The sequence below is a fragment of the Typopeltis vanoorti genome, chromosome 20 (assembly GCF_054136105.1).
Source record: "Typopeltis vanoorti isolate ZY-2024b chromosome 20, IOZ_Tvanoo_1.0, whole genome shotgun sequence".
Lineage (NCBI taxonomy): Eukaryota > Metazoa > Arthropoda > Arachnida > Uropygi > Thelyphonidae > Typopeltis > Typopeltis vanoorti.
This window is the reverse complement of record NC_143568.1, coordinates 9,204,411-9,231,227: the sequence shown is the minus strand read 5'-3', so window position 1 is coordinate 9,231,227 and position 26,817 is coordinate 9,204,411. Positions and strand designations below refer to the sequence as shown.

Below are 26,817 nucleotides of genomic sequence, written 5' to 3'. Positions count from 1 at the left end.
AATAGTCGACATCTATTCCCCCCAATTAGTTCATTAAATTCAGGGCCTACTGTATAAATTTCTCCAAATGTTTTCATAGCACATGTTCAGTGGCGTGCAATATAAGCTAAGAGGTGAGTTGAATGGCAGAATCCATACTGGTGGTTGCTGATTGATTGGTGAGTTTCTAGGTAGATGAGAAGTTTATTATTAATTGCTTTCTCCATTTTTCTGGGGGAACAGTGAGGTGATGCTGATTGGTCAGTAGTTTAATGAGAGTCTTCTATTTCCCTGTTATGGAGCTTGGATATGCAATTGTTTCCCCACATTGGGATAAGTACCAACTACACATGACAGATTGTAGAGACAATATAGGACAGGTGTTAGCTCTAGAGACCAATCTTTGAGAACAATTGGAGATGCCATCAGGACCAGAAGCCTTTTAGTATCAGTTATTCAGTAATTTCTTTTTTGTTAAAAAACTATAGGAGGCATATGGTGCTCAGATTCTGGTATGGTAGGAAGCAATTTTCCTTGGTCATCTTATGCAGAGTCAGGATAAGAGATGGGATGGGTTGAAGTGTAGGTGAGAAGTTGGATCTAATGGCTTTTCACAAGGGACTAGAAGGCAAGTTTTCTGTTGCTGTCATTTATGAAGAGCATGAAGCTGGGGATCTTGACGTGAGCCACCCACAGTAAGCTGAATTTTTTTTTTCTTTGATACACTTTTAGTTGAGGGAGGGACTAAAAAGAAGAAGAGAATTTTGGGTAGAACGGGGATGAAGGCTTTCGTGTCAGTGAGGATAATTTCTGTGACTCATCCAGAGCAGGTGTTAGGGTCAAATGAGCAGAAGCAATAGTCAGACCCAGGAAAGGAAGAGTCAGGATTGGTTTGAGGAAAGGAATTCTGTGAGAGAGGAGACGTGTACAAGATTATGGTTTGAGTTGATGAGAGGAGAGGTGACCACAATGGTGTATGTGGAAAGAGAACTGGTTAAAAAAAAAAAAAGACAAATAGTATTGGGAGAGTGAAGAGGGTTATCAAGGATTTGTATAGGTAGATGCAATTTGTATTAGGTCATTGCTTATGGCAAATATTTCAGTTTCTCATCCAACTTGGCTAGTTGTGCTGGAAAACAGGAGTCATTTGGAATTGTGGATGTTAGGGTCACCTAGAAAGAAGCCCTCATTATTTAGATGGCTGGATTGTAGATAATCGAGTTCCATGAAAAGGAATGTGAGGAAGTCTGAGTGCTTTTCAGAGTTTGGAGAAAGGGTAAATGCAGTAGATAAATATTACTAAATGAAGCAAGGAAATCTTGGGCTGTAGGAGGTCAAAAGCAGAGGATTCTAAATTAGCTGCTTTCTGACATGCAATGTTTGACTGCACAAAAGCACTTGTGCTTTTGTGCAGTCAAAAAGGAATTGTGAAGTGTGTAATTTGGATATTGGAGGTGGACAGTAGTGGATGTAAATGCTATTTGGATTTCTGCAAGTGATAGTGAATGTCATTTATGTTGGTGATAATGCCATGGATGGTAGTAAAGTGGATGTAAAAGTATATTTTGTATGTTGTGATTGGCTGCATTGTCTTTTTTTTTTTTTGTTTCAGTGTCACTACCATTGTTTGTAAGATTATAATTAGTTTATTCATGTTAGATGGAAAGTTGGGATATGACTAGGAGACTGGTCATTCTAGAATATCACATCCATGCAGAGAGTGACTAGTCTCCTTGCCATAACATGGCCCAACAGTGGCTCCCACATGCAACTACTTGGACTCCCTCTCCAGGCATGACCTTGCAGAATATGTGGCAGTGGTATTATATGCCAGTTGACCTGGAAGCCTCCTTAACCAATACTGACAGTCAGACTTAACTGGTGGCTAGATTGCACCATCATACCCTCAAAATTGAGGAGATTATGAGTCTCTAAGTATGCTTGACATTACCTTGAAAGAGGTAATGTCAAGCATACTTTCACTCACGCTGCACAGCGACTGGAGAGGGGGGGGGGAGGCAAAAAACTGGAATTCCTGCACTGCAGACCAAATATGGCATATGGTACTCCAGGCCTTCAATAGGCCAGGTAGTGGTATTTCACTGGGTGATGAATCCATATTACACATATAATAATTTTTCATTTTATATAGTTACAATCATTATAAAAAGTGCACCTAACATTGCAAAAGATAAAAAGGTTAAAAATAAAAACCTATTATCCCAGAAATACAAAAGTTTAAAACATAACAAGCAATGAAAGACATGAGAGATATAGGAGAGGATGAAATTACAATAGAAATAATGGAAGCAGCAGCAGGAAAAATATTAACAGAAGAATTAAAAAATGTTTTTATTAAATTCCTAGAAGATATTCCAAACAGCTGGAATAATGCTATCATGGTATTCTTGTTTAAAATGGTAATAAGAAAATTACAGGCTTGATGTCACAAGTATATAAACTATTTATAGAAATCATAAACAATATCACTAAATTATTAGATGAAGCTGGGCCTGATGAATAGAAGGTCAGTTGTGCTGAATCCAGCACAACCATCTATAGAACTGAATCACATATGAAAAAAAAACAGAGAATACAAATATTTGAAGTTTTCACTACTCTTCAAGACGTGACCAGAGTCCAACATCATTAACGAACATGCTCACTACAATTTAAAAGAATGCTCTGACACCAGGTAGTGAGATAGTTGAATGTTTATCTTTAGAAGAGGGGAAGTGGCTGGATATTTTAATAGGGATATAAGTGGCTGTTAAATCATATTTCTTCAGAATTCTTGAAATTGGTTCTGAAATTCCGGAAATATGGAATTGGAACTCGACGTACTGATTCATTGTTGTTCTGGATTGGATTGTAGGAATCGAACAGTAATTAACTTTAATGAAAGTAGAGATATTTCATACTGAAAATAACAGTACATCATCAGTGTGAAGAAACAAGCAAATCAAAGAGCAGAAATACAAGGTACATAAAACAATTGGTTTATCAATTAAAAACAGTTTCTGTGAGCTAAAAGTTAATATATTAATAAATAATATTAAAACTATTTTTGATGTTTACATAAAATGAGAATCTCCCAAACTCTTGGGGGAGAGAGACAGACAATCATTCTAATTCAGGTTAGGCTGATGTAAAAGTGCTTTGCAACTTTCTTTGAAAATGCATTTATTTATTATTAAAAATTATGAAAACAACTACCACATTATAGTAAAATTTTAGTTTAATATAAACCAAAATAATTACTCGATATTTCGACTTTCATATCAAGGTCTGGAGTACACACACAGACACACACACACAAAAAAAAAACAAGATACATTACAATCTACAAAATATGCTAAAGTCACAGTAATTTGATCAACTGTTAAAATTAGCCTGACCTCTGGTGAAAAAAAAACTTACATCAAAACTAGAATGCTGTGATTATTATTATTATTATCAGTTACAAATCATTAAGAGATATATTAAGCTAGAGAGCAATATGCTCTAACATAATTACTCACATAAATTAGAACAAAACAGTATAGATGGTGGCCAGTGAGAGCTGAAATTATTGATTAGCGTCATAAAGTAAGGATCAGCTGGAAAACTTAAAGAACTTAAGTGAGCTGAATGTGTGCCATCCAATTTATACACCACCTATAAAAATATAAAAAAAAACGCATATTCAACTCCTCTATGGATCCCCCACCCCAGTCCACCCTAGGGTATACCATATCCACTGCACTTGTAACTTACCTTATATTGGTGAAATTGGATGCACAATTCCTATCTGTAAAAAAGAACACAAACAACACATTAAATTTAAGATCATGCTCGTAACACCCTAACAACCAAATTGGAAATGTACCTCCTCCTAACATCACACAAAAACCTGATAATAACACAAAGTTAAAGAAGCCTGTAAACTTTTGATCAACCATCCTAATCTTAAAATAATGGTGGCATAAAAATCCCAAGAATTTGGATGGGTCAACAAGTAAGCCTATATGCCTGTAGTCTGCATTCCTTTATCCACAACTCATCATAGAGCACATTTCCATTGGTGTTGTATCTATAAAAATTGGGCAAGACACCAATGGGCTAATATACTCTTTACAGATGAGAGTTATTTTAGTCTTTCCTCTGATTCTAGACAACACTTGATCTGGTGTGTTAGTAGTACTGCTTACCATTGGTAGAATGTTCTTGAAAGGGATAGATACAGGGGTGCTGGGGTCATGCTCATGGAGAGGAACTGTGCTTCATGATTGCACCGAGCAACAAGTGCTGGAAAAAGTGACTATGAGTGGTGAACAATATTGCAAGGAAGTTCCGTAATGTCATGTTTGATTGTTCCTTGATGCTGTAGGAGAAGGATTCATTTTTATGGGTAACAATGCCACACCACATCATACATGAGCAGTGGAGATACTTTTGAAGACTGAGGATATTAATAGACTCGAGTAGACAGCACATTTCCCAGATCTCAACCCAATAGAACATGTCTGGGATGCAATAGAGAGATGCGTTGCTGCTCAAAATTCCCCTCCAGAAAACAAACAAGATCTTATCCTTGCTCTGAATGAGCGGTGGACCAGTTTGCCTGAAGAACTCTTGAATCACTTGGTGCTAAGCATGGTATGATGTTGTGAGAGTTGCACTACAGTTCAGGGTGGACGTATTCCATACTGAAATGTCTCTCTGCATAGTTTTCTGCAAGCATTGTACATTAATTCCTTTACATCCTTAGGATATTTGTAACTTTTGCTAAAAACATGTTGCAATTTAATTTGTACAAAAATTATAACACATTTTTTGTGTAATATAATTTCTTAGTATGCTGGCAATAAATTTATATCCACATTTGGCTGTAGTCATGAAAATTTTTTCATATACAGGTAAAAATGTAGTTCGTCCTTAACTTCTGGACATCAGTGTATATATATATAATGATTACTCAGTATCTCCAATTATGTAAAGCACAGGCTTTGCATTATGGGAGATACTGAGACAAGGAGTGATGAGAGCTTGGTCCACATTTGCTACAAGTTGCCTCAGTCCTGAATTACTTCAGGTGCAAACTTTGTTTGCCTACACTTGGGTAAAGGATTTAAATAAATTTATTATAGTCTAACCAAGTGAAAAATAAACTTCCAACATCTTGTGTTATTTGGTCATTTTTGATTAAACCACATTTTATATTCAGAACAGATTAATCTAAGTTACTGTTATAAAGATACTGATTCAGATACAAAAGTTAAAAAATAAATTAAAAAGTGCTTGATATCATAATGACTTATATCCAAAACTTTTAAATTACAATGGATACCTGAAGGGTCTCTGTCTGGATTGTATTCCAATGCATTTTGACAAATTAAATCAATGTCATCAAGAAACTGTCCAACAGTTTCATAATGATGTCCATCTATCTTTGCCAACATTGTGTACAAATCAATTGGGTTCTTAATCACCTCTCGATAATCTGGAACCTAAAAGATTAATTAAAGTTACTATAATTAATATCAGATTCTGTATACCAAAACAAAGAACATAAAAAATCAGTTTTAATTCTATGGGATCAGAAGTATAACCTCACCAATAAATTTTTTACTAAAATGCTCACATAAAACCAAGAGTTCAAATGAAGAAGTGTGATTATGGAGCTCCTAGTAAGAATAGCAACTTTTTTTTTATTTATTGTATATAATTTTTTTATTTGTTTTATTTTATATTTTATTGGCATTATAAATGCTATACGATTTCCAAAAGTCTTTGAGGGTTAAGTTCCTGTCTTTTTCAGTTGCCCCGAAAGCCATAGCAAATGTCCTGCAAAGGTAGTAGGCCTTAAAGGAAGCAATAACACCCTGGTCTATAGGCTGCAAAAGGGCTGTGGTGTTTGGTGGAAGGTAAACCACCTTAACATTAGGGTGAAAGTCATCCAAGTGGGTAGGGTGACCAGGGGCATTGTCTAGCACTAACAATGCCTTAAAGGACAGATCCTTGGCTGTACAGTACCCCTGAACTTCTGGCACAAAATGGTTGGTAGACCAGTCCTCGAAGATTTGAAGTGTCACCCATGCCTTCTTAATAGACCTCCAGGCAGTTGACCCTTTCAAATGCCCTTTAGTGCCCTTGGATTTTCAGCCTGATAGACTAACAAGGGCTTCAGTTTTAAGTCACCAGCAGCATTAGCCCAAGAAGCAAAGTCAGTCTCTCCTTACCAGCTTTATGGCGTAGTGTTGCCTTCTCCTCATTGGCGATATAGATATGATTAGGCATACGTTTCCAAAATAGGCTTGTCTCGTCCACATTAAACACTTGTTGAGCACTGTAGCCCCCCCCCCTCCCTTATTATCTCAGCCAACCCCTCAGGAAACTCACCAGCTGCTTTATCATCCCACTAGCAGCTTCACCTTGCACCTTAAGGTTATGTAAATTGCCCCGAGCCTTAAACCGCATAAACCAACCTTTACTAGCATTAAACTCTTCACCTGCATTCGTTACCCCCCTTTCACTTTTCAGTGCCTCAAACAATCTTTTCGCCTTTTCTTCAATTAACATGAGGGTAATTGGGAGACGGCATTGATGCTGGTCTTCCAGCCAAAGAACAAGAAGCCTTTCCATCTCAATCATGAACCTACTACGTTTTTTCGTAATCACAGTCAATTTCATGGGCGCCAATCCTTTCACGTGTTCAAGGATGCGAACTTTATCCTTGATAATAGTCCCGACTGTGGTACAACTTAAGTTCAATGCGCAGCCGATGTTCGTTGGCATTTCTCCCTTTTTTGCCCTTTTAATAATGTCTAATTTCACTTCTAATGTAATGGCTTTCCTTTTCTTCGACACACTGCCATCGGAAGAGTCTGCCTTATGTTTGGGAGCCATATTGAAGGGTAAAAAGTCACAAAAAAAACACAAACACAAAAGTGAGAGAGCGGATGTAAACAAAGCATGCGGTACCCAAAGAGTGTATGCTGGGACCCAAGCGACGCACCTCTCCCAAACAAATGCTAACGGTGTTTGTTTGGGAGAGGTGTGTAACGCCGTATTCTTCTGCGGCGCTCACAAACAAGTTCGCCTGCGACGTTTGAATTTTACGTTGTGCTGCTTCAGGTCAAAATTTATTTTTAAAATTATTTATGGGATTACTGCCGTAAAGTCGAAACAACGCATGTAGAGGACGATGTAGGTCGAGGAACCCCTGTATATATATATATATAAAATTCTAGTGTTTTCTCCTTTCTGTTGCAGATCTGTCAGACCGTCCATTATATGAGAGTTTACACTTACAATGAAGTATTCTATATACTACAGGTACTGATAATAGGTGAACTCCAACTTGAGGAGAATGAACAAGGAACACAACTCTTAATAATTTATAGGAAGTTTGTCAAGTATTAACTGAGTGCTTTTTCATAAGTTTATGAAAAAGATTTAAAAATCACTCAATAAATAGCAACTAGAAACTTTCTATAAACCAATATTTAAACTAGTTCTTTTATTTGATGAAGTTATTATTAATACCTAAAGTATATTGAATATACTGTCAGCACAAACTTCAGTATTATGGACAGAGAGGAACACCACAAGCATAGCTGTTAACCAATATGGAGTGGATTAGAAGACTACATGCTCAATAACCTGAATGCAGCTAGATAGAGAAATATTATTGCTTTATAAATGGCTATATTCCAAAAGTGATAGATTATTTTGGGAATGCTTATGCTTGGCATCACACTGCTAACCTTAAACAAGTATTATTAATGTTACGTGACACCTTCAAGGAATCTTCACAGTTGTTTGCAACAAAAAATCCATGACTGTGCTCAGAGGGCATAGTCCAGTGTTTCCCAACCCACATTGGGAAACACTGGAGGGCAATTAGAAAATGACGTTGCATTCGTCACCTCCTCACTGATATACTCAAAAAACTCACCATTGCCGGCAATAAATTGTCGATGTTGCAACCCTGACTTTCCAAGAAAAAAAGCTGACATCACTAGTACAGCAGTCAACATAAATACAGTATCAAGAACTCTCAGAAAAGCCAAATGTCACACCAAAAAGCCAAGAGTCTATTAAAAATTTATTTAACATAAAAGGAACAATGACATGCCATTCTGACAAGACAGAAATGAAATACCGAAATTCAACTAGTTTTGCAAAAAAAAAAAAAAATACTGTTGCCCTTCCCGCAGTCATATTTAGTTGAATGTGGCTTTAGTGCTGTAAATGACTAAATTAGTACCTCAAATAAAAAAACTCTTTGCAGCAGACATCAAGCTCAAGGATCGTATTAACTTGGATTTTATTTTCCTGCGTTCAGTTCGATTTATGTTTTATAATATACAAAGTGTAATATAAAATTTATATTCATTGAAGAAAGTCAAATTAAAAACAGTTTTACCTATGTTCCTTTCTTATTTAAAGTACATATTTATATTATACTCTTTCAGAACTTGATTATTATGCTAGTGGGGGGCATCAAATCTTTGAAGCATTGAGGTGGGGCATTATCCAAAAAACATTGGGAAACACTGGCATAGTCAAAACAACTGAAAGTTTGCTGTTCTATGTTCTTATTCAAATTACTCTGTTTCCATATTATCTTTATTCTGAACATGTGTCAATTATTATTAGACAAAACATAAAATAGTTTTTTTAATTCTTTGTTGGGAAATAACCATTAAATTTCTTTATTACCATGTTCAACCAACACAAGTTTAAACAAACTCATTAAACAAAAAACATTTAAGAAAAACAGTTTTTTGTTAGAAACAGAAAGCAAAACCAGCAATTTACAGTTTGTTGCAATTAACGTTCTCTTCTCTTTTCCCTGCTTCAAAAAACCTCTACTGCTATCTTCTTTTGTTCACTCATCAGAAAGCTAATATGCTAAAAGTGTTATTATCTTCCCTGAGGTACACAGCATTCCTTCAAATCTGTGAACAAATAATGAATTTCCCAATAAACTGGATAAATGGTGGATTATAGTATACAAACAAATACATTGAGTTTTCACCTTAAGTATAAGGCAAACAAAAGCACATGCTTGTATCTTTATAGCATCAAAGGTAAGTTGCTGCATTCTATAATAATTTACTACACCACCTACATGTGGAAATGCTTTTAATTATTACTTATTTATATTTCCCTTAACAAACCTTTATCTGAGAGAGAGAGAGAGAGAGAGAGAGAGAGAGAGAGAGAGAGAGAGAGAGAGAGAGTAATGCAAATGAGCAAGTGACTCAGATTAACTGAATTCACGATTATGTGTAATCCTGTTACCCATACAATAATTTACTACACCATCCAAACATAGATATTTTTATAAATATTCAATATTTGCTTCTTTTTTTTTTTTTTTAAGTTCGAAAAACTGATTCCTTCATAACTTTAGTTTTGGTTTCAGTAGATATGATTTGTTACATCCTAATATGAGGGTTCAACTTAGTGAACCATGCTAGTGAGTTTCATATGGAACAGGAAGGATGAATTCTTTCTTGACGGGATTATGGAATGATTCTAAGACTTATTTCTATGATAACTCTTTATCCACTGTAAGATTACAAGTATTTTGACTCAGTTTATGTTTTATGAGTGATTTCAGTGTTTTTGGTGCTGCTTATTGACTAGCAGTTTATCAGAATTAAGATTATTAAGAAATAATCTGTTTGTTACGGTAACTGTTTCTTTCTTAAGATTATAAATGACAATTCCTGACTACTGAACACTGCTTGACTTTTAACTATGCATTCTTATCTATTATCTTTAATATAACATTTTACTTTTTTGGGAGGGGGGGGGGGAATCCTGCAATAAAGAAACTTTTTTCCCCCTGTTTCATATAATGAAACACGAGTAAAAATAAATAAAAACATAAAGTTGAACATGAGTGTATGAATCATGTTTTAAAACTTATTTTTAAATGGATGAAAATTCATAGTGAACAGAATTTTGAACCATCACAAATACACCATTAGTGTTAACCAAAACAAAAGCTGATGTGAAATAAGTTTAGGGAGTCTTCTCTTTCTGAAGAAGCAATAAATGTAAAATAAACCTGATGCAACATTTTAATTTTTTTTTATTTTTCTAGTCTGCTAGAAAAGAAACTACACACACACACACACATACTTCAAAAACAACGCTAAACACAATTTTATTTTTAAATAATTACTTACCTCCAGTGGATCTACAGGTTTGGAAAACACCGCAAACCTTCTTTCTCTTAGCAGTTTATTTATGACATCCCGCAGAAATATTCTTAATTCTCTTAGTGTTACTTCCTCACTTTCCCTCAATTTTTTAAGTTCAGCATCAGTTAATTTTCGTGGGTCAGGAGAAAGAGGAACAACTGGCAGTGGCTCTTCACATTCATCTAAGACAAAAATGTTACATATTTGTATGTGGGCACAGTAAAAAAATTGGAATTAATTATTCAATGTTTCATTTACTCTTGCCAAAAGTAACATGTAAAAATAAAATGCATTTTGAAAGAACTAAAAGCAAGAAACTCGCATCCTATTTAAATGGCAGCATGGCTTCTAGTCTCCCATCACTGTTGCACTTGGATGGTTCTATTGCATCATCACCCAATAATGGCTAGAAGAGACACAACAAATTAATTTTCATGCTCATATAACTTGCAGATGTGGTTCAATATGTCCTCCTTTCAGATGTTCTAAGAACTGCATTCTGTGAATGATATTTTCTACAGCAGAAAGCAACAGATCTGCATTGATTTGCCTCACATGCTGCATTTCTGTCTTTCACAGTTGCTAAATCAGGAACGTGTCCTTCGTACACCATGAGTTTCAGTTGGCCCCATGACCAAAAGTCACAAGAGTCAAGATCAAGCGAATGAGGTGGCCATACTGTGGTAAATGCATGACTAATCACTCTAGGTTCTGTGAAGCATCTTCGTAACATTTGCTGTACTGGCAATCCAATGTGAGGTGATGCTCCATCCTGTATGAACATGATAGAGCCAAGGCATCTTCAATGCTGCAGTTGTGGACAACAAAGTTGTGCAGCATCTCACGATACCTAACAGCAGAGGGCAAAGTTCTTTGAAAAAAGTACGGATCAATAATAAACAATGCAGTGAAACCACACCAAACTGTGACTTTCAGTGAGTGTAAAGGGGTCTGGAACACATAAGGGCTATTCACAGCCCAAATGCAACAACTATGAGAGTTAACACTACCCTTCAGATAAAAATGTACCTCGTTATGCCACAAAATTTTCCATGGCCATGCATCATCCACCTCCATTTGAGCTAAGAACATCAGGGCAAAATGCAGTAGAGTTTTTGCATTGCCATGAAGCAAAGCTTGAGTATGGGAGATCTTGAAAATCCTCAGCATTTGATGCAGGATTTTTCACAAAGTTGAGTATGGCATGTCCAATTGTTTTGATAATGCAAGCACTAATGGACACTTGTGCATTATTCATTCCATGTTCCACAATGGCAGTTGCAACTTCATCAACTTGTTGAGAAATAATTCATTCGCACCCTCACTCTGGCCTCACTGCTAAAGATTTGCTATTTTCATTGGACCTATTCTATCTTCTTATCCTTCAAATGCCAGAATTCTTGATGCATGGCACTAGCGTTGCTGCATTGTTGATAGCAAAGCTTGACAAGCAACGCATTTTCCGGTGAGTTCTATAGCACTTCAGTCTTATCGGAATGACGCAAATCTATTTCGATCTTCCTTATATCCACCAACTTACCAGTAGAAACAATGCGATTCTGGCACCAATTGTCCGCTGGTGGTAGAATTTTTATTTATTTTTTTCTTGTAAATGAAAATCCCATGTTCCAGAGTGTACTTACACCAAGTTTGGTTGAATTTCATCCAATACATTTTTCGCTACAGGGTTCTGAACACCTTCTCTTTAATTATGGCCACCCTGTGTGTGTGTGTGTGTGTGTGTGTGCGCGTGCGCACGTGTGCATGCACACACACCTGCATGTTTTTCAGACAAATAGAGCTATACAGATGAATACACCAGCTGGTATATTATGAGAATGTGCTAGGAAACTGGTAAATTAGGAAACTAGGAAAAAGTTCCTTTGACTAGATTGTTTAATCTAGTCTCAGCTCGCACAGAGTCTAGATTAAACTAGATGGAACTATTTTTACTTCTTTCCATTCCCAAGGGAATGGAAAGAAGTAAAAATAGTTCCATTGTATGAGGATGATTCCAAGATAGAAGTAGCTAATTATGAACCAATTAGTATTTCAGAAGTGCTAGTCAAAGTATAGGAGAAGTTAGTTAAAGGCAAAATTCAGGACTGGAATATTGTAGGGGGCATAGATTTATTAATGGGTAGATTAGTAACTTCAGTAACTTACTCGCTTTCTATAAAGTGACAGCCAAGCTGGATAAAAGAAATAGCAATATGATCATACTGTTGGATGTTGCAAAGGTGTCTGATACGATACCACATGGAATCCTGATACATAAGTTACATCAAATTGGTATGGATTTGAAGCTAGTCTGTTCTGAATAACGGAGTGGTTGTTAGAAAGATATCTGACAGTAGTTGTGCGCAGTCCTGTGACGAGTGGCATGTCACAGGGCTCTGTACTTGGACCACTAATGTTTAATTTGTTCATTAATGATATAGGAAATAATCTGAAGGGAAATATTCAGTTGTTTCCAGATGATGCAAAATTAGGTAGAGCAACAGTCATCATCATCAAAAATGATGTTGATATTTTACAGGATGATTTAAATAGACTGGCAGTATAGGCAAAGGAGAATGGATAGAAATTTAATGTGGCAAAGTGTAAGGTTATGCATTTTGTAGTGAAAAGATTACCAGCTTTGTAACATTTTGATGTCCAGGAACTTGATGAAGTGAGGGATTTGGGGTGTTGGTAGATAGGGAGTTTGCAAAAAGAGACATATTGCAAAAGTGGTTAAAACAGCCCATAGGATTACTGGGTTATTATTCCTCTTCATAAGGCTTTGATAGGGTCTCATCTGGATTACTGTGCCAAATTTGGTCATCTGGATTTCTTGGATATGTGGATGAGGTGGAACGGATTCAGAAGCAAGAGCTAAGATGATGGCAGGACTGTATGATGCTCTATATGAGGATGATTTGTGGGTTACAGAAGTAAAATGTGGTTAGCAAGAGAATGAGGACTAGATTTTTTTCTTAGAGAATGGTAATGGTGTATAAGTGGAATAGAATGCCAAAGTCAGTTCTGTGTGTTTTGTAGATGAATGATTTCAAGGCAAAATATGACATTGTGCAAGTATTGACAATTGTTGATTAACTATTTTTTTTTAAACAGACCTCCCACGATAAACCTAAGCCTAATGGATATACCTGTGTATATATATATATATATATATATATATATATATAATAATAATAATAATAATAAATTTAAATTAGGACTGTAGTAATTACGGTTGATCAAATCATTGTCACTTTGGCATAAAGTTTGAATTGTGTGTGTGTGTAAACTCCATAATTAGGTGTGTGTGTGTGTAAACTCCATACTCCATAATTGTAGTTTGATATCGGGGAGGGTGCTAGAATCGCCAAAGTATGTGGCAGGGGATTTGAGCTGTGCTGAAAAAAGTCCTTTTTTAATTGGTCAATACTGTGACTTCTGTCGAAATTTGTGCTACGTTGTTTTTCTGTAATACAAGTGTCCTTCAGTGGTTGTTTTTGGAGTATTCTAAATTCCCTCTATACAAGATTTTACACCTGCCTTCCTGACATCACTCTTTCCCTGGTTCCAGCACTCCCTCGCATTCTTCTCATTCCCTCTCTTCCACTGTTCCTATTCTCTACTCTTCATCATTCCCATAACTCTCTCTCTCATTCCCTCTCTTCTACTGTTCCTATTCTCTCCTCTTCTATCATTCCCATAACTCTCTCTCAGTCCTACTCTGATTCGTTCTCTCTATATTGTGTATTTTTGGTTACCAAGAAGGGGGGGTCGGAATCAGATACACAACGGTGGAAGCATAACGGAAGAAGATAACATAAGTTTTCATTATTTAGATATTTAGTATACTTAAATATGTCTTATACTTATATAGTTATACCTACATACTCACTTATACTTATTTAGCATTTAGTTGTAATATTTCTTCAACACTATTTTGAATAATGGCGGCAGCTAAAATTGCAAATGGAGTATCACAAGTCCTCCTCCATTTATGGACTTCATTTTGCGTGAAATAATAAAGGATTTTGTGGAATGTGGGACTTGTGGAATGTACGCGTCCCGGCAGTTGTATATGTGGCAGGTGAGAGAAGGGGAAATACGTACATGCGCAAAATGCAGGCAATGGGAGGAATTTGGTGAGTTAGAGAAGACTACAACTGACCTCGTTGAGACTATAACGAACATCGATGAGTCAGAGGCAGGAGGTTCTCCACATAGAGAGAATGAGTGATATGATAGAGGGCAAGAACAGCAAGAGAAATATGAATGAAAAAATAAGAGTGGGAAATGTGGAAAGGTTGAATGATTGTGACGTTTTCAGAGATGGTCTCAATTGGGAGGATGAATGGCAAACAAGAGTGGCTGACTTGCAGAGAGAGAGAGATGAGCTGAAAGAGCAGGTGGAATGTCTAGGGAATGAGATGAGAAGTGTGGAAGATGAGATTATGCGAGGAAGGGATGAATGCAAGACAAATCAGAGTAAGAGAGAGAGAGTTATGGGAATGATAGAAGAGGAAAGAATAGGAACAGTAGAAGGGAGGGAATGAGAGAGTTATAGAAATGATAGCGGAGGAGAGAAAAGGTACAGTAGAAGAGAGGGAATGAGAGAGAGAGAGAGTTATGGGAATGATAGAAGACGAGAGAATAGGAACAGTGGAAGAGAGAGAGTTATGGGAACGATAGAAGAGGAGAGAATGGAAACAGTAGGAGAGAGAGAGAGAATGAGAAGAATGCGAGGGAGTGCTGGAACCAGGGAAAGAATGATGTCAGGAAGGCAGGTGTAAAATCTTGTATAGAGGGAATTTAGAATAAAATTTCTTTTATATCGATTTTACTTGGGAAATAAAATCAATATAATATACTTGTAGTTTGATTAATACTGAACTCAATTTTGCTGTACTAAACCTGAAAAAAAATGTTAGAATAAATTGTAATAAGAAAATTGTACAAACAAAGAAATGACTCAGATGGGATTAAGAATGTAAGACTTGAGGCTATCGCAACTCGCGAAGGTCAATGAAGTACAGGGTTTCCCGCCTTAACTCAGCGACTGCAGAGTGGCTGAGAAGACCCCCCCCCTCTAAGAAAATCCGGGCGATTCAATCTGTAGGAGTTCCAACGTCAGAAGAGCAGAATAAAAAGGGAAAGAATCAATGAAATTGGGGCTCTTTCTGTGAGGAGTTTTCTGTGTGTCCTGCTGTGCCAAGGATGGGGATCCACGTTCTACCAACAGAAGTCTGACGATGATAGGAGGTTCGTAATAGCAGTGACGGTCTATTCCAGAGTTCCCACCGCTAAGTTCCTTAATGATCTTTGCTCGTGAAGAATCATCGATGTCGTATAAGATGCCCATGTGTGAAATTTACTGGAAAGTAGAAGAAGGTGTCAACGATCTCTGGGATCTTGTATAATGAACTGGATGACTAAGTAACAAGTAAGACTTTTTGTATAGGGCTTTCCCAGATGTGTAATTTATGGCAAGGATTGCTGATTTTATAGTTTGTTAGCATTAAGAACAGTAGTAACGATGGAAGGCAGTTTGTTAAAGCAGTTGTGAAGAGTTATGAGGAATTAGCTAACGTTTTGTATGTGAAAGTTTTAGTATGCTTAATGATATTTATAGTCTGAGTTAAATTAATGTGAGGTGTACAAGTCTGTTCCCGTGTCTGATCTATATGTGAGAGTATTTATTGCATTAGTCATTTTTAGCTTAAGTGAGAATTGATTAATCAATCTAGTGGAGAACCAGACACGTGGATTTATAGTAATTCCATGTTAAATTTGCTGAATGAAGTAGAGCCTGAAAAATTTTTTGTATGGTAATAACTTTTATATGTACCTTGAATTAGCATGAATAAATTGTTTTGTTTGTCAAATAACTTGCCTGATTCTGCCTTACCAATGCACAATTGGGCCATTCATAAAGAGGGCAGAGACATCAAAACTGACTAATAAACCATCTTTTTCTAATGTAATGTCTTTGATAATGTTTATGAAGTGTTGTGTTTCTTATATAGGAGGCGGCAACACCAACTCCTTGAGTGTTGCCGTTAATTTCTTGGCTAAGATGATTCATTAGTCAGTTTTGACGTCTCTGCCCTCCTTATGAATGTCCCAATCAATGATACAATCCTTCTTCTACAGAACAAATTCCCTCCAAATATCAAGCCACTCTTTGCATATGTATTACATTCTGGTTATTTTGTATGGCAAAACGCTTTCTACCTACAAAAAGAAGGCGCAGCCATGGGCTCGCCATTATCCCCCCTATTGCTAACTTTTATATGGAACATTTTGAGCAACATGCTTTAGATTCTTCTCCTTTAAAACCCAAAGTCTGGCTTTTGATACGTTGACGATGTTTTTGCGATCTGGTCCCATGGCCGACAAACACTAGACACATTCCTTAGCCACCGAAACAAACAACACAAAAGCATACAGTTCACAATTGAGATTGAAAAACAGAACACATTTCTGTTTCTAGATACACTTGTCACACGTCTTCCTTCACTGTATACTGGAAACCAACACATACTGGCCAATATATACATATAAAAAACCCCTACCACCACCCAACACAAAAACTAAGTGTCATTAATACTCTAAAAAAACAGGGCTCTGAAGATCTGCTCCAGCGAACATGCACTGAAAGACTAATTTAAAGTCATCAGCAATACTTTTCAAAAAATGAGTACAGCCAAAACACTATTTACAAAATTCTCTACAAGACCTCAATAAAAAACAAAGACAAACCTGACTACAATAAAACTATAACCATTCCTTACATTAAAGGGACATCAAATAAAATAAACAGAATACTACAAAAATACAACCTCAAAGCCACCTTTAAACTTCCTGCAAAATTAAAAAGCTTACTCAATTCATCCAAAGACCCACTCCCTCCACTGGCCCCCACCCTGGAGTATACCATATTTATTGCACCTGTAACATACCTTATATAGGGGAAACAGGATGCACAATTCCTATCAGACAAAAAGAACATAAACGACACATTAAATATAATAATTATGGTGAAGCTGGCCTTTCTGATCATGCCCTGAACACCTTACATAGAATTGACTGGAAAAGCACTAGTTGTCGACATCATACCAAAACATGGTATGAATGTAAATTTAAGGAAGCCTGTGAGATTCATATCAACCACCCCAATCTGAACAATAATGATGGTCTAAAAATAACAAACGTATGGAAGGCACATATTCGACCCACGGAATCTTCCTCTCTAAGAGCAACTGTAAACAGGACTATAGTTAATCCAGGATCCTATATCAAAAATAACAATTGTAATACTAAAAATAGGACATCATTGTTACTGAAAGAAAACTATCTATAAGAAAGAATGTTTATTCATGTTATTATAAATAGAATTTAGCTTGATGAAGTTTCTAAATAATTTATTTATATATATATATATTTTTTTTTTCCACTAGAGATCATGCCAGTAGAATAACCTATGATCAAATCATTGTTCCTCTAGCTTGCTGTATGTAATGTAACACAGCTTGTCCTGTATATTTGTATATGCTCCAGATGATGATCTTAATATGAAAATTGAAACGTCGGGATTTTAAAAGTTATTTATAACACGGTTGTAAAGTCCATAATTTCTAATACGAATGCTGATCACCGTGCAACACTAAAAGAAAGGAGAACCACTCTGAGCTCTTTCATTTCCACTCCTTAAAAGTTGATTTTCTCCAGTCCCACTCTCCTAACAGTGAAATCATCCTCTTGGGTGATTTCAATGTCCATAACACCAATTGCTTTTCCTTTTCCAGTTGTACAGATCCTGCAGAGATGCTGAAACATTTGCCATCACTAAACACCTTACACAAATTGTTCAAAAGCCAACCAGAATACCAGATAACCCTAACCACTCCCAAAATACCCTAGATCTCTTCCTTACCAATAACCCTTCCAAATATGCAGTGAATATAGTGAGCCCCCTGGGTAATTCTGACCACAACTTACTGCTTATCAGCTCTCCCATGCAACAACGCTTACACAGTTACTCCCACACAAGAGTAGTTTGGCATTATAACAGTGCCAACTGGAACAGTCTCCGAGACTACTATGCTTCATTCCCATGGTTGGATTATTGTTTCCGGTCTTCTAGTCCAAACATATGCACCATACGTATCACCAAAGTAATCCGTACTGGCATGAAAACATACATTCCCCACACTACTCTGAAATGCCGTCCCCATCCAAACTCTGGTTCTTCAAAAGATGTACCAAGGTTGTACAAATGAAAAATCAGGCATACCACAACTGCTCAAATCAAAAACTCCATCCTCCTTCAATGCCTATACTGAAGCCCAAAACAGATGCAAGAAAATTATCATCATCAAATTCCTGCCATGTACCCTTCAAGGGGTGTACAGGATATGATAGTACTACATGAAAAAAATTACATCATTACTAACTTCCTATCTACAATTTTCCTCCAAATCAGTCTGTTACTTGTCAAGACTCCAACATTATCAGATCTTATATTTCTATCATCTAAGACAATTGGTCGTAACTTCTGTCCTACACTATTCCCACTCCTATCATACCCAGACTGCCCAATTGCAACATCACCCACAGAAAAAGTTAACCTCCTGGCTTCAGCTGTGTCAGTTATGTGTGCTTTGCATTAGAGGCAAAGAACACATAACTGACAATGGTAAATGCCCTCCAGTCATTCCAACTGCCCAACATACAATGCCGCCTATATCTTTTTGCGATCATAAACCTGTTGTTTAATTTAGACACAAAAAAATCTCCTGGTCCTGATGGCATTCATCCAATTGTCCTGAAGGTCTGTGCACCAGAACTGACTCCTATCCTATCCTATCTGTACACACTCTTTTACTCCACTGGTATGTATCCCAAAGCCTAGAAACTGGCCTATATTCAACCCATTCCTAAAAAGGGTGACAAATCACTGCCATCTAACTACCACCCTATCTCACTCACTTCAGTCCTATCCAAAGTGATGGAGAAAACCATCAACTCTCAGCTCCTATTCTACCTTGAAGGAACCCAGCTATGAAGCGACCACCAGTATGGATTCTTTCAATGCTGATCAACAGGAGATCTACTATCATACGTCACCCATCACTGGACAAATGCCATGGAGAAATTTGGCAAAATCATAAGTGGTTGCATCTGATATCTCTAAAGCCTTTGACCAGGTCTGGTACAAAGGCTTACTAAGCAAACTACCATCATTTGGACGGTCTCAGGACTTCTGCAAGATGGATTTCCACCTTCCTGTCTGGATGCACACTATGTGTGATGGTAGATGACTCCCTATCCTCTCATCATCCAACTAATGCTGGGGTCCCACAAGATTCAGTTCTCTCACCGTATCCTCTTCCTTCTGTATGTCAATGACCTACTTCAGTTGACCCCCAACCAAATACACAGTTTTGCAGACGACAGTACATTGCACTCCTCCCTTTCATTTGACAAACCCTACTCTACACAACTCAGTTCAACCAACAGAGCATCAACCACCACCACTGCCCTTAATTCTGAACTCCATGCCATCCACCAATAGAGCTCAGATAACCTCGTGAACTTCAATGCTAGTAAAACCCAGTTCTGTCTTATATCTCATAAAAAAGAACCGTTTTCCTCCAGTATTATTTTTGATAACACTCAAATTCACAGACAAGATGAGATTTCTCTTCTCAGAATTATCCTCAGATTGAGCCGCTCCTGGCTAAGTTTTCTCTTTTGCTCTAGACATTACTTTACCTCTAAACAGCTGTTAACCTTATTCTTCTTCTTTGAGTGCCATCTCCTATCGGAGGTCGGCAACCACCTTGGCAAATTTTGAGCGATTCTCAGCTATTCTGAGCAGTCTCTCAGAGTTCATACCAGTCCACTGTCTGATATCTGCCAGCCAAGATTTTCTTCATCTTCCTTGTCCTCTTCTTCCATTTATCTTCCCTTTTATAATCACTTGAAGTATCTTATATTTTTCATTACGAAGTAGGTGACCAAGATATGTGACCAAGTTAACCTTATACAAATCACAAATCCGTCCAGCTATCGAATACTGCTCTCACATTTGGAATGGGGCTACTAAATGCTTGACTCAATACTGAGGAGAGCAATTAGACTGATAAATGACCCATCTCTTACCAACTCGCTCCCTTCACTCTCACATAGAATATAATAATTACAGAGACCAAACGTCTATGTTATCATCATCATCATCATTCTAAAAATATAGAATATACAAATAGAAAATTTTAGAATAGAAAAATATATTCTAAAAATTCTAAAAATATTTCCATGGGAAATGTTCATCTGAAACAGCATCAATAATTCCCCCACTCTGTATACTAAGCCCATTGAAACACATACAGCTGCTGTCCAACATCCTTTCACAGTACACCTTGAATCCCACAGAACAAGTTTCTTTTCTTCTTAATTCATCCCTACAACTGCTGTACTGTGGAACAGTCTCCCCCGAGGTATTTCCCAAGGAATACAACATACGGGCTTTTAAATCAAATGTAAACAAGTTTTTCCTTTCCCAAACTACTACCCATATACAGTACTAACGTACTATAGGTTGACCAGTCAACCTCTCGTATATGGGCCCAACATAAAACTCAAAATTAATTTTCTCTGCTAAACACATCACCCTTATAACTGATAGTTTTAAAATCTCTAAGGTAAAACAGATCCCTAATAATTGTAAAAGCCAACAAATGAAGAGGAGCTGTAGTAGTTATGGAGATTGCTAATTATAACAGGAAACTCTCCTTAAATGACAGAACTACTTTCTAAGACCAACGATCTTGGTATGATATATGGATGATGTCTTTGTCATCATCATCAAAGTCTGAAATGTACCCCCAAGAGGTGTACAGGATAATTATAATAGTACTGTACTAAACGAAAAAGTTTCACTACTACTAACTAATTCCAATCAATAATTTTGCTCAAAACTAATCTGTTATCTGTCAAACTAGAATATTATCAGATCTTATATTGCTGTCTTTTAAGGCGCTTTTTTACTGTATCAATTCATCTACACTTTGGTCTTCCTGTGGGGCTTTTTCCTGCCCCACAGGAAGACCTGCTTGTTTTGCTGATCTTTGCTCTCCTATTCTGTTTAAGTGACCATACCACCTCAGATTAGCTCTACTAACAATATCAAGTTCTGTCCTGATATCCTCATTTTTAATATGACAATGCCATTAATGCCATCTGCTTACTCCTCTAATCTTTCTCAGAACCCACATATCTGTGATCCCCAGTCTTTGGTCACATGTTTTATTTCTAAGTCAGCTGTCAGACACGTAAGTTAAAACTGGTTTGAATTTCTTGTATACAGCCAATTTAGTGTTTTGACTGATTTCTGTCTCATACTACATAAATGTATTCATCTGACTTCTACCATACCAGCTTTGCTAATTCTGTTGCCTATTTCTATATTTAATTTGCCAAAGGTTGGTCGATTGGTAAAACCTCTGCTACTAATGGCTCATGCAAAAAGGTAAGCAAGTTTGAGTGTGGTTAGTAGTTCTAAGGGCTTCAATTGTTTGATGCTGTTGCCACACTCTCCCTCGATGAGTCTTTGGACTCCCTGGAGGTGTCACACAATAATAATAATAATAATCTCCACTAAAAATTATTCCTAGGCAGCTGAAATGTTTAATTTGTTCTATATGTTCACCATTCAGGATATACTTGATGTTTTCAATGTACCCCCTGCAATGTTTCTGCCTATGCAATGGTTCAATGTTTCTGCCTATTTTCATTCTCTTTGTCTCGTTATTGCTAATTTTCATACCAAATATATTACGACAGTTATTCAATTTAGTCAGGGAATCTTGAAGACTTGTATTGGATTTATTCAGAAGTATAACATCATCAATTTAATATCAGATTTAATACCACTTTCCTTCATAATGTGATCTATATAGATAATGAATAACAGTGGAGATAATATACACATTTCTCACACACCTGACTTTACCTCAAACCATCTTCCTGTACTTCCTTTAATTCTAACTGCTGACTTAGAGCTAAAATAGAGACCATGTATTGCTTGATATAATGTCCCATTTACACCATATAATGGTAGCATTTTGAAGAGCCTTCCTCTCGGCATCTTGTCATATGCCTTTTTCTGATGATGATATAACATAATGTCTTTGTTATATGTTCAAATTTTGAAGGTGCCCCCACTTCCATTCCTTGCCAAAATAAATATTACCAACATCCTCATACCAAATTCACTATGGAGAAAGACAGAAAACTACCTTTTCTGGACAACCTCCCCTTTCACTGGCATAATGATAGTCAACCTTCACAGGCTGATAGCTACAAGAATTTGCATATCATTCATCTCAAAACACAGGCATCATCAAAATGCTTCTTAACAAAACACAAGTTGTCTGCTCAGACTTTAGGAATTGGAGCAAACTAGAATTGGACTTTATCAGGAAAATTATGCAACAGAATGGCTTCTGCCTGAAGAAAACTCAACATATATACACACAAGCCTGTTCCTAAGAACAGGCTTATGTATTAATGATTGCTGGAATTGCCAAAACAATTTCAAAGATCCTTAAAATAAGAAAAAAAATCACTTGGGAATACAAGGGTGGTTACATAAGTTTCCGGCCTGACTATCTTTTAAAAGTGATAGAAAGAAAACTGTGTCATTTTTTAATCTCCCTTTACTTCAACACACTTTTCACATCTTCGAATTAACATTTCTATGCCCTTGAAAAAATAGTCTGTACTTTTGTCTGCAAAATGGCCTAAAACTACATCTTTCACCTCATTGTCATCTGCAAATTTTCTTCCTTGAAGGCCTTCCTTCAGTTTCAAGAAGAGGTAGTAGTCACTGAATGCTGGATCTGGGCTGAAGGGTGGGTGTTCAATCTCCTGGAAGCCACAGTCCTTCGCCGCAGCCTTCGCAACAATAGTCGTATGGACTGGAGCATTATCATGAAGCAGGCAAACACCATGACTTAGCATTCCTCACATCTTCTCCTTTGTGGCAGCGTGCAGTTTGTGCAGGAGTGAAGCATAATATTCTGAATTCAGGGTCATATTCCTTTCCTTGAAGTCAATCAAGAGAATTACCCATTAATCCCAAAAGATTGTTGCCATGATCTTCTTGGTGGAATGAGTTACCTTGGTTTTCCTCGGCAGTGCTTTGCCTGGTTTGCACCACTCAACGGATTCTCTTTTGGAAAGAGGATTGTAATAAAGGACCAAGGTTTCATCCCTGGTAACAATGGATTCTAGCACTTCTCTCTGATTCCCTTGGCAAAGCTCTTGCAGGAACAGATCACATGATGCTCCTTCTGAATTGAAGAAAGAAGTTGGGGCACCCACCTTGCACTGACCTTCGTCATGTCAAGATTCTTGTGAATGATGCAAAAGACTTAAATATAAAGGGCTAATAAGCTTCCGGTATTGCACTACGTGCTAGGGTCACTTGCATTTGCTCACGCCAGTGTCGCCGATACTTTATAGTTTACTATATTCGGCAAGAAACTCTCTGATTCCAATCTTCATCATCATCATCATCAAATTCCTGCCATGTACCCTCAAGGGGTGTACAGGATATGACAGTACTACATGAAAAAATTACATCATTACTAACTTCCTATCTACAATTTTCCTCCAAATCAGTCTGTTACTTGTCAAGACTCCAACATTATCAGATCTTATATTTCTATCGTCTAAGGCACTTTGTACCGTATCAATCCACCTATATCTTGGTCTTCCTCTGGGTCGTTTTCCTGCCAACCTGGCAGAGAACACTTGTTTTGCTAATCTTTCCTCTCCCATTCTATTTAAGTGACCATATCATCTGAGATTAGCTCTGCTAACGCATTCCTGGATGCTGACAATGTCAAGTTCTTTCCTAATATCCTCATTTTTAATATGATATTGCCATTGATGCCATCTGTTCACGCCTCTAATCTTTCTCAGGACTCTCATATCTGCGGTCTCTAGTCTTTGGTCAAGTGTTTTACTTCTGACCCAGCTCTCAGATCCATAAGTTAAAATTGGTTTGAACACAGTCTTGTATACAGCTAATTTAGTGTTCCGACTAATTTCTTTCTTATTCCATATGAATTTATTCAATTGACTTCCCACGATACCAGCTTTGCTGATTCTGTTGTCTATTTCTATATTTAGTTTACCATCTTCAGTGAAAATTGTGCCTAAGGAGCTGAAATGTTTTACTTGTTCCACAGGTTCTCCATTCACAACACAGTTGACATTTTCAACGATTCTGCCTATTTTCATTGTCTTTGTCTTTTTATTGCTGACCTTCATACCATATCTATTACAACAGCTATTCAATTTAGTCAGAGAATCTTGCAGACTTGTAGCGGATTTATTTAGAAGTATAACATCATCCGCATAAAGCAAAGAGCTGACATTAACATCTCCAATTTTGATATCAGGTTTAATACCACATTCCTTCATAATGTGATCCATATAGATAATGAATAACAGAGGGGATAATGTACATCCTTGTCTCACACCAGATTTAACATTAAACCATCTTCCTGTACTTCCTTCAATTCTAACTGCTGACTCACAACTCAAATAAAGACTAAGTATTGCTTGATATAATGCCCCATTGACACCATATAACTGCAGCGTATTGAATAGCTTCTCTCTTGGCACCTTGTCATATGCCTTTTCCAAATCGACAAAACTTAAATACAGATCTTTGTTATATTCCCATGCTTTCTCGACTATTTGTCGTAAAGTGAAGATCTGATCCTGACAGCCTCTATTTGGCCTGAATCCAGCTTGTTCTTCACCAAGATTTTCTTCCACAATTCTTCTCAACCGTTTCTCAAGTATACTTGCATAGATCTTGCCAGGAACACTCAGTAGAGAAATACCTCTGTAATTATCACATTCAGTTTTATTTCCCTTTTTATATATGGGTACTATGAGAGCTCTACTCCAATCATCGGAAATTCGTCCCTCTGTCCAGGCTTTCTGAACTATGCAGTGCAGCCACTGTAAGACTCTTATACCACCATACTTCAGCATTTCTGGTCGAATATCATCTACTCCTGCTGCCTTTCCACATTTCAAGCCTTTGATGGCTTTTTCTACTTCAAGTATGGATATGTATTCATGACTGCATGCCTGGTCAGTCTTTTTTATCACTGTGCTGTCATCACTGCTGGTTTCATTTAGCAGTTTTTCAAAGTAATTACTCCATACTTCAAGGATATCTTTTTCTCCTGTTTTCATTTCACCTTTATTATCTCTAATTACTTTTACAGCACTCTTTCCTCCATTCCTAAGCTTCTTCAACAACCTCCAGAATATTTTGCCACCTTCTTGATATTTATTTTCTATATTCTTGCCAAAGTCCTCCCATGACTTTTGTTTAGCTAGTTTTACACACTGTTTAGCTTTCTTACATTTGTCTCTGTATTCTGTAAGAGTAAAAGCTGACTTATTTGCCAGAAACTTTTGATATGCTTTCTTCTTTTCCTTCACTGACTCTTTAACTTCCTGTGTCCACCAGGGAGTTCTGATTTTTTTATCTTTGCACACAACCTCACCACATGCCTCTCTGGCAGAATCAATCAATGTTTCCTTCAGAGTTTGCCACTGAATCTCCAAGGTTTGATTCCTGTTCTCAAACTCTTTCATTTTCTTTTCAATAATATTTCTGTATTTTAGTCTACAGTTTACATCTGAGAGCTGCTGAACTTTTATTCGTTTTAAAACTTTCTTACATGTTATTCTTTTCAATATGAAATTCAATTTTATCCTGCTCAAGACTAAATAGTGATCACTTCCAATTTCAAATCCTCTGTACACTCTGGTGTCCTGCACCAGGGAGAAAACATCACTATCAACAATAACATAGTCAATGAGACTTTTCTTATTCCTAGCCTCTTCTCTCCATGTGAATTTGTGCACATTTTTATGTTGGAACATGGTGTTAGTAATAACCAGTCCATGTCCTGAGCAGAAATCCAACAGATATTTGCCATTATTATTAACTTTGCTCTTTTCTCCAAATTTTCCCAAAATATTTTTGTATGTCTCACAATCATTTCCTACTCTGCTATTTAGATCCCCTACAAGGACCAACTTTTCCTTTTTCATTGTGTCAGTTGCTTTTTCTAAAGCCTCAAAAAATTCCTCCACTTCTACCTTAGTAGAACCTTCTGTGGGACCATAGGCACAAATAAGTCTCATTGTCCAGTTCCCCATTCTCATATTTGCCCACATTACTCTACTTGAGACTGACTGCCATTCAAGAAGGTTAGCCTCGTATTTTGTGTTGAATACTATGGCTACTCCTTCTTTTCCTTGATTGTTATTGCCTGAATATAACCTGAATATATTGTTATTGCCAGATTCCAATCTTTGAGTTTCTTATTCGGTTTTAAAACTATGTGGAATTTAATATCCCCTTAATTTAAATAAAAGATGCAAAAGACAGTTGTTATAGAATGCCCCAACATTGCTGAAATTTCTTCGAGTTTCAGCCATCTGTCATTGAGCAGTTCCTCTTAAACAAGAAAGACATTTTCCTTAGACATCACTTTCACAGGCCAACCATCAAGAGAATCATCATCAATGCTCT

The 26,817-nt window shown here is 36.9% G+C and overlaps 1 protein-coding gene across 1 annotated transcript in view; it reads right to left on the bottom strand.

Annotated features, from left to right (window-relative positions):
• The window catches only part of LOC150095219 (ATPase family AAA domain-containing protein 2-like), a 538,448-nt gene that overhangs the window by 174,161 nt on the left and 337,470 nt on the right, over positions 1 to 26,817 (bottom strand). The window contains exons 18-19 of the mRNA XM_090410622.1: positions 10,167 to 10,363; positions 5,309 to 5,468 (exon numbers count right to left, since the gene is read on the bottom strand). Of these exons, the coding sequence (XP_090266748.1) occupies positions 5,309 to 5,468; positions 10,167 to 10,363 (357 nt within the window). The remainder of the gene's footprint in view (positions 1 to 5,308; positions 5,469 to 10,166; positions 10,364 to 26,817) is intronic.